This window comes from Phascolarctos cinereus, unplaced genomic scaffold (assembly GCF_003287225.1).
Source record: "Phascolarctos cinereus isolate Bilbo 61053 unplaced genomic scaffold, phaCin_HiC Scaffold_2;HRSCAF=192, whole genome shotgun sequence".
NCBI classification, from domain to species: Eukaryota; Metazoa; Chordata; class Mammalia; order Diprotodontia; family Phascolarctidae; genus Phascolarctos; species Phascolarctos cinereus.
Window position 1 is genome coordinate 34,464,917 of NW_027555625.1, and position 13,713 is coordinate 34,478,629.

A 13,713-nucleotide genomic window follows, 5' to 3' on the forward strand; every position below is an offset into this window, starting at 1 on the left:
TTCTCTTGACTAATTTCTACCAGTCAACTATTTGCATGTTTCCTTTCCTAAAAATGTTGTTACAGAGTACCCTTTATTATAAATAGCCCCAATACAGTTTAAAACTTGCCTTACAATCTGCAGCCATTTCAAAATGCAGTTAGTACTCACAAAAGAATGATGAGAAACAATACACGTACTGATCTTTGTTTTAACATTCAGCACTAGCTACTTTAAGACAAATTAAAAGCATTTAAAAGATTCAACAAAAGCCAAATACTTAAGAAATAGCTTAAGTCATTCTTATCATTAGAAGAAAAAAAAAACAGAGGGCAGACACATTAAAAACAAAGGTCATTTTTATTTCTAAGGAAATTGAGCTGTATTACTGTGATGAGGCATTCAGGCAGAATGCCTCTGCCTTTGATGATGATAATAGGAACTGGCTTAATGGCTTCTCAGTTTCCATTATGATAGACTTCCCACGATAATCTAGATAATTACTCAATTTCTTCTCCTCTATCACTCCCATGAAAGAGTAATAAGGGCGTGAAAAGCTGGAATCAGAGCATCCTGAAGATGAAATGTTAATGTACGCTCTTATCAATGCAATTTCCTTCCTTCTTCTACATCCAACAAAACAAACAAAAAGATGAAAGAGTAAGAGAGTTATAAGAGTTTTAAAATTAGTTAACTTTTATCTTCTCATAGCTTAAGGCAATTTTCTTTGTTTATACTGGACATCTCTCTATTCCTAAATACAAGGTGATAATTAAAATTAGGCCCATTGAATGAAAAAAGCTTTTATATTAGACTGCTTTCCAATGACCTGGCCACACTATATACATCCTTGGTATTTGAATTCTTTTCTTGTAACTTTCATCATTTTAAGGCCCTTCTTGAATCCTTTGATCATTTTCCCACATCTTCCTTATATATAGCACCATACTAAAGGATCCAATCTATAAGTACCATTGCGCAACAGTTGTTAAAGTATCTCTTCCTTACCTCCACAAATTAAATCTGTGTAGATTCAGTTACATCTGTTTTGTACACACACAAACATGTATAATCTAAAAAAGTTCTACCATGAGGCCACGTTATGGCATGGAAGTGGCTCTGGGTTTAAAGGCTTTGTCAATAAAATGGAAGCTCTGGCCGGTCCTCTGAAAAGGTCCCAAAAGTGGCTTACACGGATCACAGATTTGGGCTGGAATTGGTCTTGGAAGCCATTAAGTTCAATCTCCTCATCTAATCCCCTCATCTTACAGATAGGGAACCTGAGGCACTTTTAAGCTTTCTATATTAGCATTCCTCACATTTTGTTCCACGGGTCCCTGGGTAGGCAGTTCATAAATACATGTCGAGGCTAATTGTCTCATAAGTTGATTTAGGAGAATAGTAAAGACCTCAGAGCACAAGTGTCTTAAAACAGTAACCATGGAAGGTGGTTCTAATATCTAGTAGAGAGAGCTGACAAACTTCAGATGATCTGAGTAATCCCAGAGCAAATCTGAGGAAAATTGAGGCTTTAATGCCCCTACACAGATTCTAGCGCCTTCCCTCTGTTGATTATTTCCTACTTATCCTGCATGTAGTCTGGTTGTAGCTAGTCGTCTGCATGTTGGCTCCCCCTTAGACTGTAAGCTCCTCAAGGGCAGGAAATGTCTTTTGCCTTTCTTTGTGGTGTTCTAGTGCTCAGCACATCACTGGCACTTAATAAATGCTTATTGACTCCCTGATTATGGGACAAGATTCTATGCCTTTGCTAATTAAAGTGGGAAAGCACATAGGGTTTAACTGACATTACTGGAGTTTGTGACAACTTTGCTGTTGCTGGGCTGGGGCTAAAGGCTCCAAGGAAGACCACCAAAGTCAGAGGATGCATTACTTCTCAAAGGGGAAAATAAGATCCTGCTTCAAGGTGGAGCTGCAAGAAGGGAGAAAGTCCTAATATAGTTTTCTGGAGCTCGCCATGAGTTCTGCTAGGGATACTGTAACCCCAGCCAGGCCAGCAAAGGAAGGCCTCATCTCAATTCTACTAACACCAACGTTGCTTAGAGAGAATAGTAGGACCTGGAATGACAATACAATGTTGTGGAAAGACTGCTGAGCTTGGAATCCAGAAGTCCTTGGTTCAAATTCTATCTCAGATTTAATTTATGACCACAGGTAAGTTAATTAACCTCTTTAAACCTCAGTTTCTTCATCTGTAAAATGGAAGTAATAATCCATGTAGTGCCTACCTCAGAGGGTTCTTGTAAGGATCAAACAGGATGATGTATATAAGGGCTTTGCAAACTTTAAAGCCCTATCTATGGAGGTGTCAGTTATTGTTATCCCCCCAAATGAGCCCTGGTCCCCTCTGTGTCTGGGGTGTCACTGGCACAAGGGAGAGACACAAGCATGCAAAACATGCTTCTCTAACTGTAAACAAGCTGTGTTCCACAAGTATGTTTATTCAGTTGTTTGGAACTCAGGACACATTTTCCCAAAGAATACTTTGCAATACGCCAGTAACTTTGTGATTTCATCAACATAGATATTTTCTGCAGTGGTGCAAATTGCAAACCTCCTCATCTTTTACAACTCACGTCCATGCCTTCCCATAAATCCTCCATAAAGGGTGCACCCAACATAATTGAGGCCTTCCTCAAGAACTCTTACCCTTCAGTCGGTACCAGGGCAGCCCTGACATTATCCAGAAGTTAGCCTTCACTCTTTTTTTTAAGGCAATTGGGGTTAAGTGACTTGCCCAGGGTCACACAGCTAGTAAGTGTCAAGTATTTGGTCTGAGGTCGGATTTGAACCCAGGTCCTCCTGACTTCAGGGCCGGTGCTCTATCCACTGCGCCACCTTCCTGCCCCAGCCTTCACTCTTGATTCCCCGATTGAATCAATCATCCCAAACTAACTAAAGTTACCAACAAGACTATCCCGTCTTGACACTTTTATCACCCAATTAAAGGCATTAAACTAAGTCCATAACGAATTTAGAAAGAATAAAAGCCACTGGATGAAATAAAATGATTCTACATAGGACACATATTGGGACTGTTTGAAACGATTCAGACAGTGGGTTCAGGATGATAAAATAGCAATCCAACATGGAATCCAGGAATTCCAACTGCAGGCCATCCCATGGCGAAAACAATTTGGACCGAGCCCTTGAGAGGGCATCACTTTGGGGTCAGGAGGAAGAAGAGAGAAAAGAGAGAGAGAGAGAGAGAGAGAGAGAGAGAGAGAGAGAGCGAGAGAGAGAGACAGAGACAGAGACAGAGACAGAGAGCGAGCCCCTGTTTCCTTCTCATCCCATTCCCACTTCTAATCCTGTGAACTTCACAAGTTTAAACGATGCTGGCATTCCCATCTGCGACCAATAGCAGCAGCATCCCTGGAATGTGGGTGGCTGATGGCGCGGTCTGTATCAGCAGCTAAGGACAAATTAGACATATTGAGGAAAGGCATCTTTTGGACTCTGGACCCTATGGAAGGAGAACAAGACTTCCAGAAACCAGGAAGTACGAGGTGCCTCTTTTCCCATGAGCCCACTTTCTTCTGAACTCTGAATGTGCTTGTTGTGGGGGGTGTCCCTAGTTAAGGAGGGAGGGATGTTGTTATATCAACCATGCTTATATATTCTGCCTTAGTAAATATTCCTTTCTAAAAGCTATGGGTAGCTGCCTAATTGATAGCAACTGACCATCAACATCAGTTTACAGATGGAAGTTTGCAGGCAACAGCATTAGAAAGACACGCCCCATCCCTCTAGCCTCCCTCTGGCGATCCAACCTACCAGTGCAAGTGGAAACTGGAAAAGTGAGCAGGGGTTAACTTTTTTGTGTCCCCTTCTCAGAATGCTTTTAAATGAATAAAATAAAATGCACAGGATTACACTGGGAATCAATTATATTGAAATAATTATTAAATTACTAAAAACAAACAAGTTAGCTCACCAACCCCAGGTTAAAGACCCTTTCTTTGTCTAGAGCCTGGACTGCACATGAATGAGTAGGTCATGTCTTGTTCTAACCACATGCAGATCTTTGCACAGAACATGTGCTTAATGAATGTTTGGTGAATTGAATCGTACATCTACTGGATGAAATTGTTTATACTCCTTCTTGCGTACAAGTCACCATTGCTAACATGTTTTAGGCTAAATCTCTCCACTGTCATGTGTCATTTTGATTCTTTAGTGATTTGTGGTGTTCCATGATTCACAGTCAATGAATCATCAGGGTAATGTTGGTGTTAAGAAAAAAACCCACCTATTGGAAAGTCCTCTACAAAGTCCTAGCCCTATGCTTTGTCATAGGGTGAAGGTGACTCTTGGTTCTCAATGGCTATGTTAGAGGAGTACAAGTTCTGGCAGATTCTACCCAGCTAGAAAGGCTTCCAGTATGGTTTTAGTGACAGACCACATCAGCTATCTGAGCAACAACACAACTGAAAGTAGAGAGGTTCATAACCAGTTGGCTACCAGGTGATGAATTCTTTGGCCATAGCAACCTTCAGAAGAAAGAAAAATGAAAAGCCACCCTTAGTCCTATGTGGCCACCTCCCACTTCTGCAAGAATGGTGGGAGAGTGGCCAAAAATGGGGCTGGGAGTCCTAAAAATCACGGTTCATGGACTGTCTACAAACTGGCTCTATCTCTTATGAGAACCTTATCACATGAATGAGATCAACTGGAGGAACTGTACTATGTGAATGTTGCCACTCTGCATCTAAGTAAAGCCAGAAGATAGGAGTCAGCTACCATGAAAGGGGAAGATGGCTCATAGGCTCTTGGGAGAAATAAAGGAGCTGGGGACGTTGATTTCATCATGGACTCAAGGGAAATAAAGAAATAGTGCTTTGCAAATGTCGGGTGCTGAAGCAATGTTCTTTTCACTGAACAGAGGAAGCCACAGCATGGTGCATGTCCCTTGCTTCAGAGTTAGGAAGACCTGCACTGTACTGCCAGTGCGACCTTGGGCACATAGCTCCACCTCTCTATGTTCTGGGTAACTCTAAGATATTGCAGAGAACATGAAGTCACCAGCCCAGTACTTATTCCCTTTCCCCTAATGAAACTGAAATATCATCACTGGACATTCAGCTTCTTGATCTGTGGTGATTATAATGAACATCAGGCTTTCCCCAAGAAATCCTCTCTGAAAATAACTACTTACATGTCAAGAGCTGCTAAAGATGATGACGATATAGAAAAATCCCGCTGAGAACCTTCAAACCAAGTAAACCAACCACTTAAAACTCAGTGTCTGTGCTGTAAAGATGGGCCTGTAAGAGGAATGCTGAAAATAGGTAGGAAAATGAATCTGGTTTAGGATTAAGAAGAAAAAAGGGGGCAGGTAGGTGGCACAGTGGATAGAGCACCGGCCCTGAAGTCAGGAAGACCTGAGTTCAAATCCGGCCTCAGACCAAACACTTGACACGTACTAGCTGTGTGACCCTGGGCAAGTCACTTAACCCCAATTGCCTAAAAGAAAAAAAATAAAAAGAGGCCAAAGGATTGTAGATGACCCCCTCGCTTCATGTCAGTGTTTCATGAATACTCTCTTCCAAAAAGAGTGGGAAAGCAGTGCACGTGACGAACCCCAAACATCAAATATGACTGCTTAGAGAGGTGATTGTTGTCTGCCTGCAGACCGACCATCAAGTTATACTGTGGCTCTAGAGCTGAAACCAGTTCTTCCAGCCCTCCCATTTTACAGAACAGGAAAGCAAGGCTCCAAAAAGTTAAATAACTTGTCCGGTGATAAATAGTGAGCCAGAATTCAAACTCAGGACCCCTGACTCCCAAACCAGCGCTCTTTTCTCCATGATGTGTCTATAGCAAAAGTCAAAAGCAACATCAAAATGGAAGAAATGATCAAGATAAAAAGATAGGGCATGCAATCACAAAAGTTCCATATTGACCTAATTTAATAAGCTAATGGTACCAAAAAATGGGAAATGGATAAAGGAACATCACAAGCTATCACCACCGTGAAATAATAACCACAAAAAAGAGCCCAGAAACCATCTCGCCAACAAACGCTGCTCAATAACAGATTTGAAAGCCAACAACAGCAGCTTAGAAGATAAACTCATTGAAAAAGACAGATGGTGGAAGATTATAAGCAATTTCCCATAGAAATAGTGTTATTAAAAATGCATGTGTGTGTTTGTGTGTGTGGTAGGTCCCCAGGCAAGTTCTGGGATTATACTCAAGTCTTTGCGTAACTGAGCTATAGTAACGTGCTAATATCACCTCATTCCTCAGCTGTTACTGCTGTCTGCTACCTTCTCAAGTTACCTTCATTTTATCTGTCTATGTGGTATCCTTATCACTATGGCCCTCCTCCCCTAGGAGATTGTAAGCTCCCTGAGGTCTGGGACAGTTTCACTTTGTGTTTGCAGCCTTAACACTTAGCATAAAGCTTTGCACATAATAGATACTTAATAAATGGTTTTTTTCTTTTAATTTATAACTTTGTTTCCATAGAGAAATATAGGGTAAGTCATACATCAGGACCTAGTCAGTCAGAGTTGTACTTTCTCCCATATTCTTTCCCCAGCCCCCTAAATCTGCAATAGTCATAGCATCTGAAGTACAATTCACAGGGGTCCCAAGAGGCATTAAGTAAGGTTTAGTGACAATAGAAGTGGCAGAAGAAGAGAGGGAGGCTGTTACACACAGGAGGAGTCACAGTGAAGTGCCAGTAACCCTAGACGTAGTGAAGAGAGAGTGTCTAGTAGAGAGAGAAGCAAATCCCTAACTGGAATAGCTATTTGTAAATATGAGCTGCTTAGAAACTGGGGCTCTGTAAGCTACACCCTCTGTGAATATTGGTGAGAAGGGCAAAACAGGAGGGAGGGTGGAGTAAGAAAAAAAAGAAAAGAAAAGAAAAGAAAAGAAAAGAAAAGAAAAGAAAAGAAAAGAAAAGAAAAGAAAAGAAAAGAAAAGAAAAGAAAAGAAAAGAAAAGAAAAGAAAAGAAAAGAAAAGAAAAGAAAAAAAGATGATGGAAGGAGATGAGTGGACAGAGATAAACACCCAGCTAATTTTAATGCTATAAATTAGTGGTAGAGCAACTAAATTTTGCTAAGCATGGTGAAACTGCCACAGTTGTTCAAGGACCATTTTCTATTTTCTGCCAAATATTCTGCTTTTTTATATTTGCTCAGCTGAAGGGAGATTACTGTTACTGCGAATGGCTAAAAAGTTTATAGAGTCAATATCCTACTTGGATCAGAAAAACCCCGATCCACCCCACCCCCCCCCACCCCCAAGTAGAATTACTTATTTTCTAAAGGCCGCCTGGTAGGTGGGTCTATATATAGCACAACTAGAGGCACTGGGCAGTATCCAGAGAGGCAAGGATAACCTAATACCATAGCTTCTTTATTGAACAATTAAACACTAGGATCTATCAAGCCCAATTCATAGACAGCATTTAAGAGTAAACAGCTCCTCTATAATTAGGCGAGCCCATTCCTTGATTTGCTTGTATCTCTCATGTCTGTCTTGAAGGACCATAGAGTTAGAGCTGAAAAGGATCTCTGAGGTCAGTGAATCTAACCCCCTCATTCTACAGATGAGGAAACTGAGGCCCACAGAAGTGAAGGATTCACCCAAGGTCAAATAGGTAACAGATGGCCTCTGAGCTAGCCTCTCTGCTCCAATCCATCTCACACACCATCGTCGGTATGATCTAATTGTGAAAAGGGCTTCCTACAGGAGGTAGCAAATACCCGAGCTGAGCCTAGAAGGAGGCTAGAGATTCAAAGAAACTGAGAAAGGTGGAAAAAAGGCCACTGTAGGCATGGAGGACAATGCATACAAAGGAAAAGAGAAGGAAAGACTGAAGAGGAGCATGAAGGAGGGAGCCTAGAGATTACCTCATTCAATGCCCTTGTTTTCCACATGAGTAATCCCTCAAATTCCAAAAGTTTAATGTCTGTTTAAATCAGTTTCATCACTATGCCCAAAGGGCTATAAAAATGCGCATATCCTTTGACCCAGCAATAGCACTTCTAGGGCTGTATCCCAAAGAGATCATAAAAATGGGAAAAGGACCCACATGTACAAAAATGTCTATAGCAGCTCTTTCTGTGGTGGCAAAGAATTGGAAATTGAGGGGATGCCCATCAATTGGGGAATGGTTGAGCAAGCTGTGGTATGTGAATGTAATGGAATACTATTGTGCTATAAAAAATTATGAGCAAATGGACTTCAGAAAAACCTTAGAAAGACTTGTATGGTTTGATGCTGAGTGAAGTGAGCAGAACCAGGAGAATGTTGTACACAGTAATGGCCACATGGTGTGATGATCAACTTTGATAGATTTACTTCTTCTCAGCAATGCAAGATCTAAGACAACTCCAAAACACTCACGATGGAAAATGCTGTCCACATCCAGAAAAAGAACTTTGGAGTCTGAATGCAGATGGAAGCATACTGTTTACTCTCCTTTTCTTTTGTTGTTTTGTTTCTTCTTTCTCATGGTTCCTCCCATCAGTTCTAATTCTTCTTTACATCATGACTAATGGGAAAATATATTTAATATGAATGTATAAGTAGAGCCTATATCAGATTACACGCCATCTTGGGGAGAGAGGAGGAGAGGAAGGGAGAGAAAATTTAAAACTTAAAATTCTATGGAAGTAAATGTTGAAAACTAAAAGTAAATTAATTTTTAAAAAATCATTTTCTTCATTTCAAGCCAGGTTCTATGGATGTGATGACTGAATTTATGAAATTTGATCAATGGTGGGGCTTTCCTGGTGGGAAATTTAAAATGTGTTTTCATCAAATTCCATTTTATTAATTAAAGGATAGGGTGTTAGACTCAATGATTATTCTGCACAGTCTACAAGTTGGGAACCTTCTAATTATTAGCCCCTCTTCAGAATCAAGGTTGCCAGATTAGCCTAAATTGGCTAGGAAGGAGGGTTGTCACTTAACAGTACCTCCAAGGTGCAGGCATTCTCTCCACGAAAGTAGATTGCAATTCATTTACAACAGTTGATGTGTTCATTTGTTTTGATTTGTTGGAATTCTTTGTTACAATAAAAGATGAAGAAAATCATTGAGAAGTAACAGTTCTATAGGAAAGAAAAAGCATCAAGTAGGCCTTTCTTTCTTTCCTTTTTTTTTTTTAAAGAACCGATCTTTAAGTATGATGGGGATAAGCTTCACTAATGGCACCATATGTTAACATAGGTCACCTAGGTCACTTTATGCTCAAGTGTAAATCCCTGGGCAAGCATGTGATTAGAAAAGTTTCCAAGGTCCCCCAGGGGGTCACAATAAGGCCTGGGCTAATGAAGCATGTTGCCCCCAAAGCACTGCCACTGTGGACACTCTCCACAATATGAGAAGCAGCAGACATCTCGGATTTTGATGCAGTCCTATACGGGAGACTGTTGAGGTCTTGAATGTTGAGAGTTTGCTGTGCCAACATCCACATTCTTCACCTAAGCAATGACTTTTCTTGTTCTTCTAAACTCCAAGGGATGTAGAGCCCAAGGACAAAAGAGAAGTGCTAACGGGGTGGGGGTGGGAGGCTGGGCAGCAGGTAGCTGATGGACTGATTACATTAATTTTATTCTTTTGTAGATTAAGTAAAAGGGGAGCTGAGGTGAGGAAAGGGAAATGGAGGGGGGAAAATGAGGGAGGGGGGAAATGGAGAAGGGAGAATGGAGGAAAAGGCCAATTTTCACAATTCAATTTCAATTATATAAAATGCTTACTTTCCTTATTAGCTATGTAAATAAATTAAAGCAAAGCACCCTGATTAACTTCTATGAATACTTGAATTTCTGATAATACATGTCTTACTAGAAACCAGTTATCAAAATTAATTACCATCAAAATTCATTGTATTTAACATTCAAAATTACACAGAATTATTTCTCTAATCTTTTTCAGGATTCCTATGATAAATAGACTTACTTGAGAATGTCTTTTAATAACAGGCTGGGTCTTCTCATTTTTTTTGGAGGTTGGGCATACCATGGCAGGGAAGGAGGGCAATCACTCTTCGGTTTCACATAGTTATACTCATTTGGCATTGCTGTTAATAGATAGAAAAGAAGAAAATGAAAAACAGAGAAAATGGAAGGGAGCTAGAAGAAAAGAGGGAGAAAGGGGAGGGGAAAAGATGCTAATTTACTCAGGCAACAAGCAACATCATGCTTCACATTCAAGGTACTCTCAGAATATTTATTTCAACTGAACAGGTTTATTTGGTAACCACCCCATTATAAATGGCGTGATTTCTGCCTCAAATTTAGAAACCCTACAGCCCCTCTTAGGCACAAATGTGCCAAGCACAGGTGGGAGCAGGCCATCAGGCAGAGAGTTCTATCCCATACTCACAGGCCACCCTCCCAAAGATCTACAGCCACGCAGTACATCCAGTACAGTGTCCTTTCCCAGGCCTCCTGAGGAGATTGAAGGAGAATCTAAAGGCCTTTCACTCGAGTCTTGGCTCATTCCTTCCCAGTCTGTCCTCAGTGAAGTTACAAATATTCTCATAAGCGCAAAAAGGAATCTTAGAAAGCCAGCTGGCCTGATACTTTCAGTTTACAGACAAAGGCATTGAGGCGACTGGGGCAGGAAACGTTCTTGGTGCCAGACAGTAGGTCCCCAACCCCAGAGCTCGCTCCATCCTATCAAAGTTGCTGGCAGGTCTTTTCATCTCTAGGCTCAATAATATCTCCCCCCCCCATTTTTCCCACAAGAGACAATACAATAGTATATTGGAAAGAGAGCTAGCCTTTGCATCAGGAACACGTGGGACTCTGAATCCCACCTAAGATTCTTAGTAGCTATGGGACCCTGCACACGTCATTCACAGCCACTGGGACAGCACTGACTAAACTTCATTTGTTAAAATGCTTCATTTGAGGCTCTATACCTCTGTTAATAATTCTTAGATGGATGGACTTGACATGGAAACTTTTTTAATATATATTTTTTTCAACATTCACTTTTATAAGATTTTGAGTTCCAAATATTTTTTCTCCCTTCCTCCCCTCCCCCTCCCCAAGATGGCATGCAATCTGATATAGGTCATGACATGTAGAATTTCTTAGCTGTAAATGCAAACCTTCCTCTGAGAATATAACAGAAAGATATTGCTTGCTAGAGAATGTGTGTGTGTATGTATGTGTGTGTGTGTGTGTGTATGTACGTGTGTGTAAGATACATTGGTAAATCCAAGTCATATCTAATAGAATCCTTGTGAACTCTCTCTCTCTCTCTCTCTCTCTCTCTCTCTCTCTCTGTCACACACACACACACACACACACACACACACACACACACACACACACACACACACACACACACACACACACACACACGGTCCAGTTCTCTCCTACTCTCATCCTTAGCCCCTCTTCCCCCTGGGTAGCATTCAGATGTAGAACCCAAAGTGAATGCAGTCATTCTGAGCAAAGGCTCCACTGTTCTCCCCAGCCAGGAAAAGGCCCCAAGGCTATTCCCTTAGGCTCAGGTTAAGCTAGTTAGAGACAACAAAAAACTCTTTAGGATACTTGGATTTAGTCCTTTGTGCCTTACACTATTTTGCCTAACAGAGGCAGGTGGGTGCCTTGGTGGATAGAGACTAGGACCTGAGCCAGGAAGCCCCAAGTACAAATCTGCCCTGGTACGCATTTAGTATGCTAGCACTTACTAAATACATGCTTTATCTATCTCTCTACCCCCCATGTCTGGACAATGATCTTTCCTCACTCATTGCCCCTCCTCAGAATCCTCATTATCATCCCCTTGGAGGGCCAGCGCAGACGCCTCCATCCCTGATGCCCCCTCAGCCATGGTCACTTTCTCTCTCCTCATCCCTAGCCTGCAATCCCGGTGCACACTTTGTATCCCCTCTCCTCTTTAGGAGAGTGAACTCCTGGACGGCAGAGACTGTTTCACATCTGTCTCAGCAGTCCCAGTGCCTTGCTTATGGAAGGTCCGTAACAAATGTCGGTTGATTTTAAACTTAAGGCTGACAGGAAAAACCAGAAAAACAACCTACACAATAACAACATAAAAAGAAAGGAGAACAATAATGAATTAAATCCTATTCAATGACAGTGAGCAAGGCTGGAAAAACAGAGACATGGAGCGTCTTTCCTGCTCTGCAGAGGCAGCGTCCCTCAGCAGCCTTCTCACGCAACTCGACAACAAAGGAAGCCCCACCAGAGCACACTCCACAAGCGGCTGCTAAGACTCTCAGCGAAGACCCCCAGAGTGGAGAGAGCCGCTTCTTGAGGCGAGCCATTCCCTTGGGACAGATCTCATCAGGAAGTTTTCTTTGACGCCCAGCTGAACTTGGCCTCTTTACAATTTCTACCCATCGTTTCTGGTTCTGGGCCAAACCGAGCCATTCCCAGCCTTTGCCCACATGAAAGCCATTCAGATACTTGAATATAGCCATCATGTCTCCCCGTCCTTGGCCTCTGCCCCTCCCCAACTCTTCATGGCACGAACTCAAGGTCTTCACCACCCGGGTTGCCCTTTCTAGACACTGTCCAAGCCATGGTGCTCAGAACTGACATAGGACAAGGGCAGAATGCAGTGGAATTATCACAGACTTGTTCCTAGGTATGATGTCCCCTAATGCAGCCCAGTATCACTGTGACACCATGCTGCTAATTCCTATTGAGATTGCAATATTGGAAAACCCCCAGATCCTTTGCAGAACAACAGCTGGACCTCCCAGCCTGTACTTGTGCAGTTGATTCTGTTGTATCTACTGAATTTCATTTTATTGGATTCAGTCTAATACTCTAGCAGGTCAAGGTCCATTTGGATCCTGAATCTATCATCCACTGTGTTAGCTATCTCTCCCAGCTTTGTACCACTTGAAATGTGATAAGCCTACCATCTATGCCTTTATCTATGACATCAATAAAAACGTTAAGCAGCACAAAGCCAGGTACAGATGCCTGGAGTTCTCCACTGGAAACTTCTTGCCACAATGACATTAATGATGACTCTGAATCCAGCCATTTAAATCCATCAAATTCCTCTCATCTACTAATTTAGTTATCACGTCAAAAAAGGAAATCAAGTTATTCTGATATGACTATGGATAGGGAACAGTACATATATTATCAGGCTTGGTTAGGTAGTTTGGCTGACCTGCTTTTTTCCTCCCTTTCTTTTTATTCTTTGTTATGAGATTGCTCCATTCATGTCTGTGGGGGGGGAGGGGGAAGGTGGGTCTATCTGGAAATAATGGTCATAAAAGAGCTTTCAATAAAATTGTTTTTAAAAAAGAAACTAAGAATGATGCATCCCAAGATGACTAAGTTTGTAAAAAGTATAAGGAAAACCCTTGACTAAGCCAAATTCTCATACCACATAATTATGGGCTGGAGAAGTAAATTCTAGAAGCTAGATCCACGGCAACAGAAACCAGATGATATCAAGGCCATGCCAAGACATCAGTTAAAAAAAAAAAAAGGAAACTAAGAAGAGGAGGCCGTATGTGGTTGGAGCTGAGGAGCAAGCTTTATGGCAAGAACTTTTATAACTTATGAAACTGGTTAATCTCAAGTACAACTGTCACGCTCCCCCACCCCTAATACACAGGCACATCTGAATATTTCCCAATAATATTCCTTAACCATCCCCTTTAAAGATCCTAAGACAGTAGCTCCCTTCCAAGTAGGAAAACCCTCTAAAAATATCATGGACTCACCCTCCCCAGAGCAGGTAGTTGG

General features: G+C 41.6%; 1 protein-coding gene across 2 annotated transcripts in view; it reads right to left on the bottom strand.

Moving 5' to 3' along the window:
• The window catches only part of ST3GAL5 (ST3 beta-galactoside alpha-2,3-sialyltransferase 5), a 76,002-nt gene that overhangs the window by 34,296 nt on the left and 27,993 nt on the right, over positions 1-13,713 (bottom strand). For both annotated transcript variants that reach the window (XM_020969481.2, XM_020969482.2), the window contains exon 2: positions 9,923-10,043. In XM_020969481.2, coding sequence (XP_020825140.1) covers positions 9,923-10,043 — 121 coding nt within the window. The remainder of the gene's footprint in view (positions 1-9,922; positions 10,044-13,713) is intronic.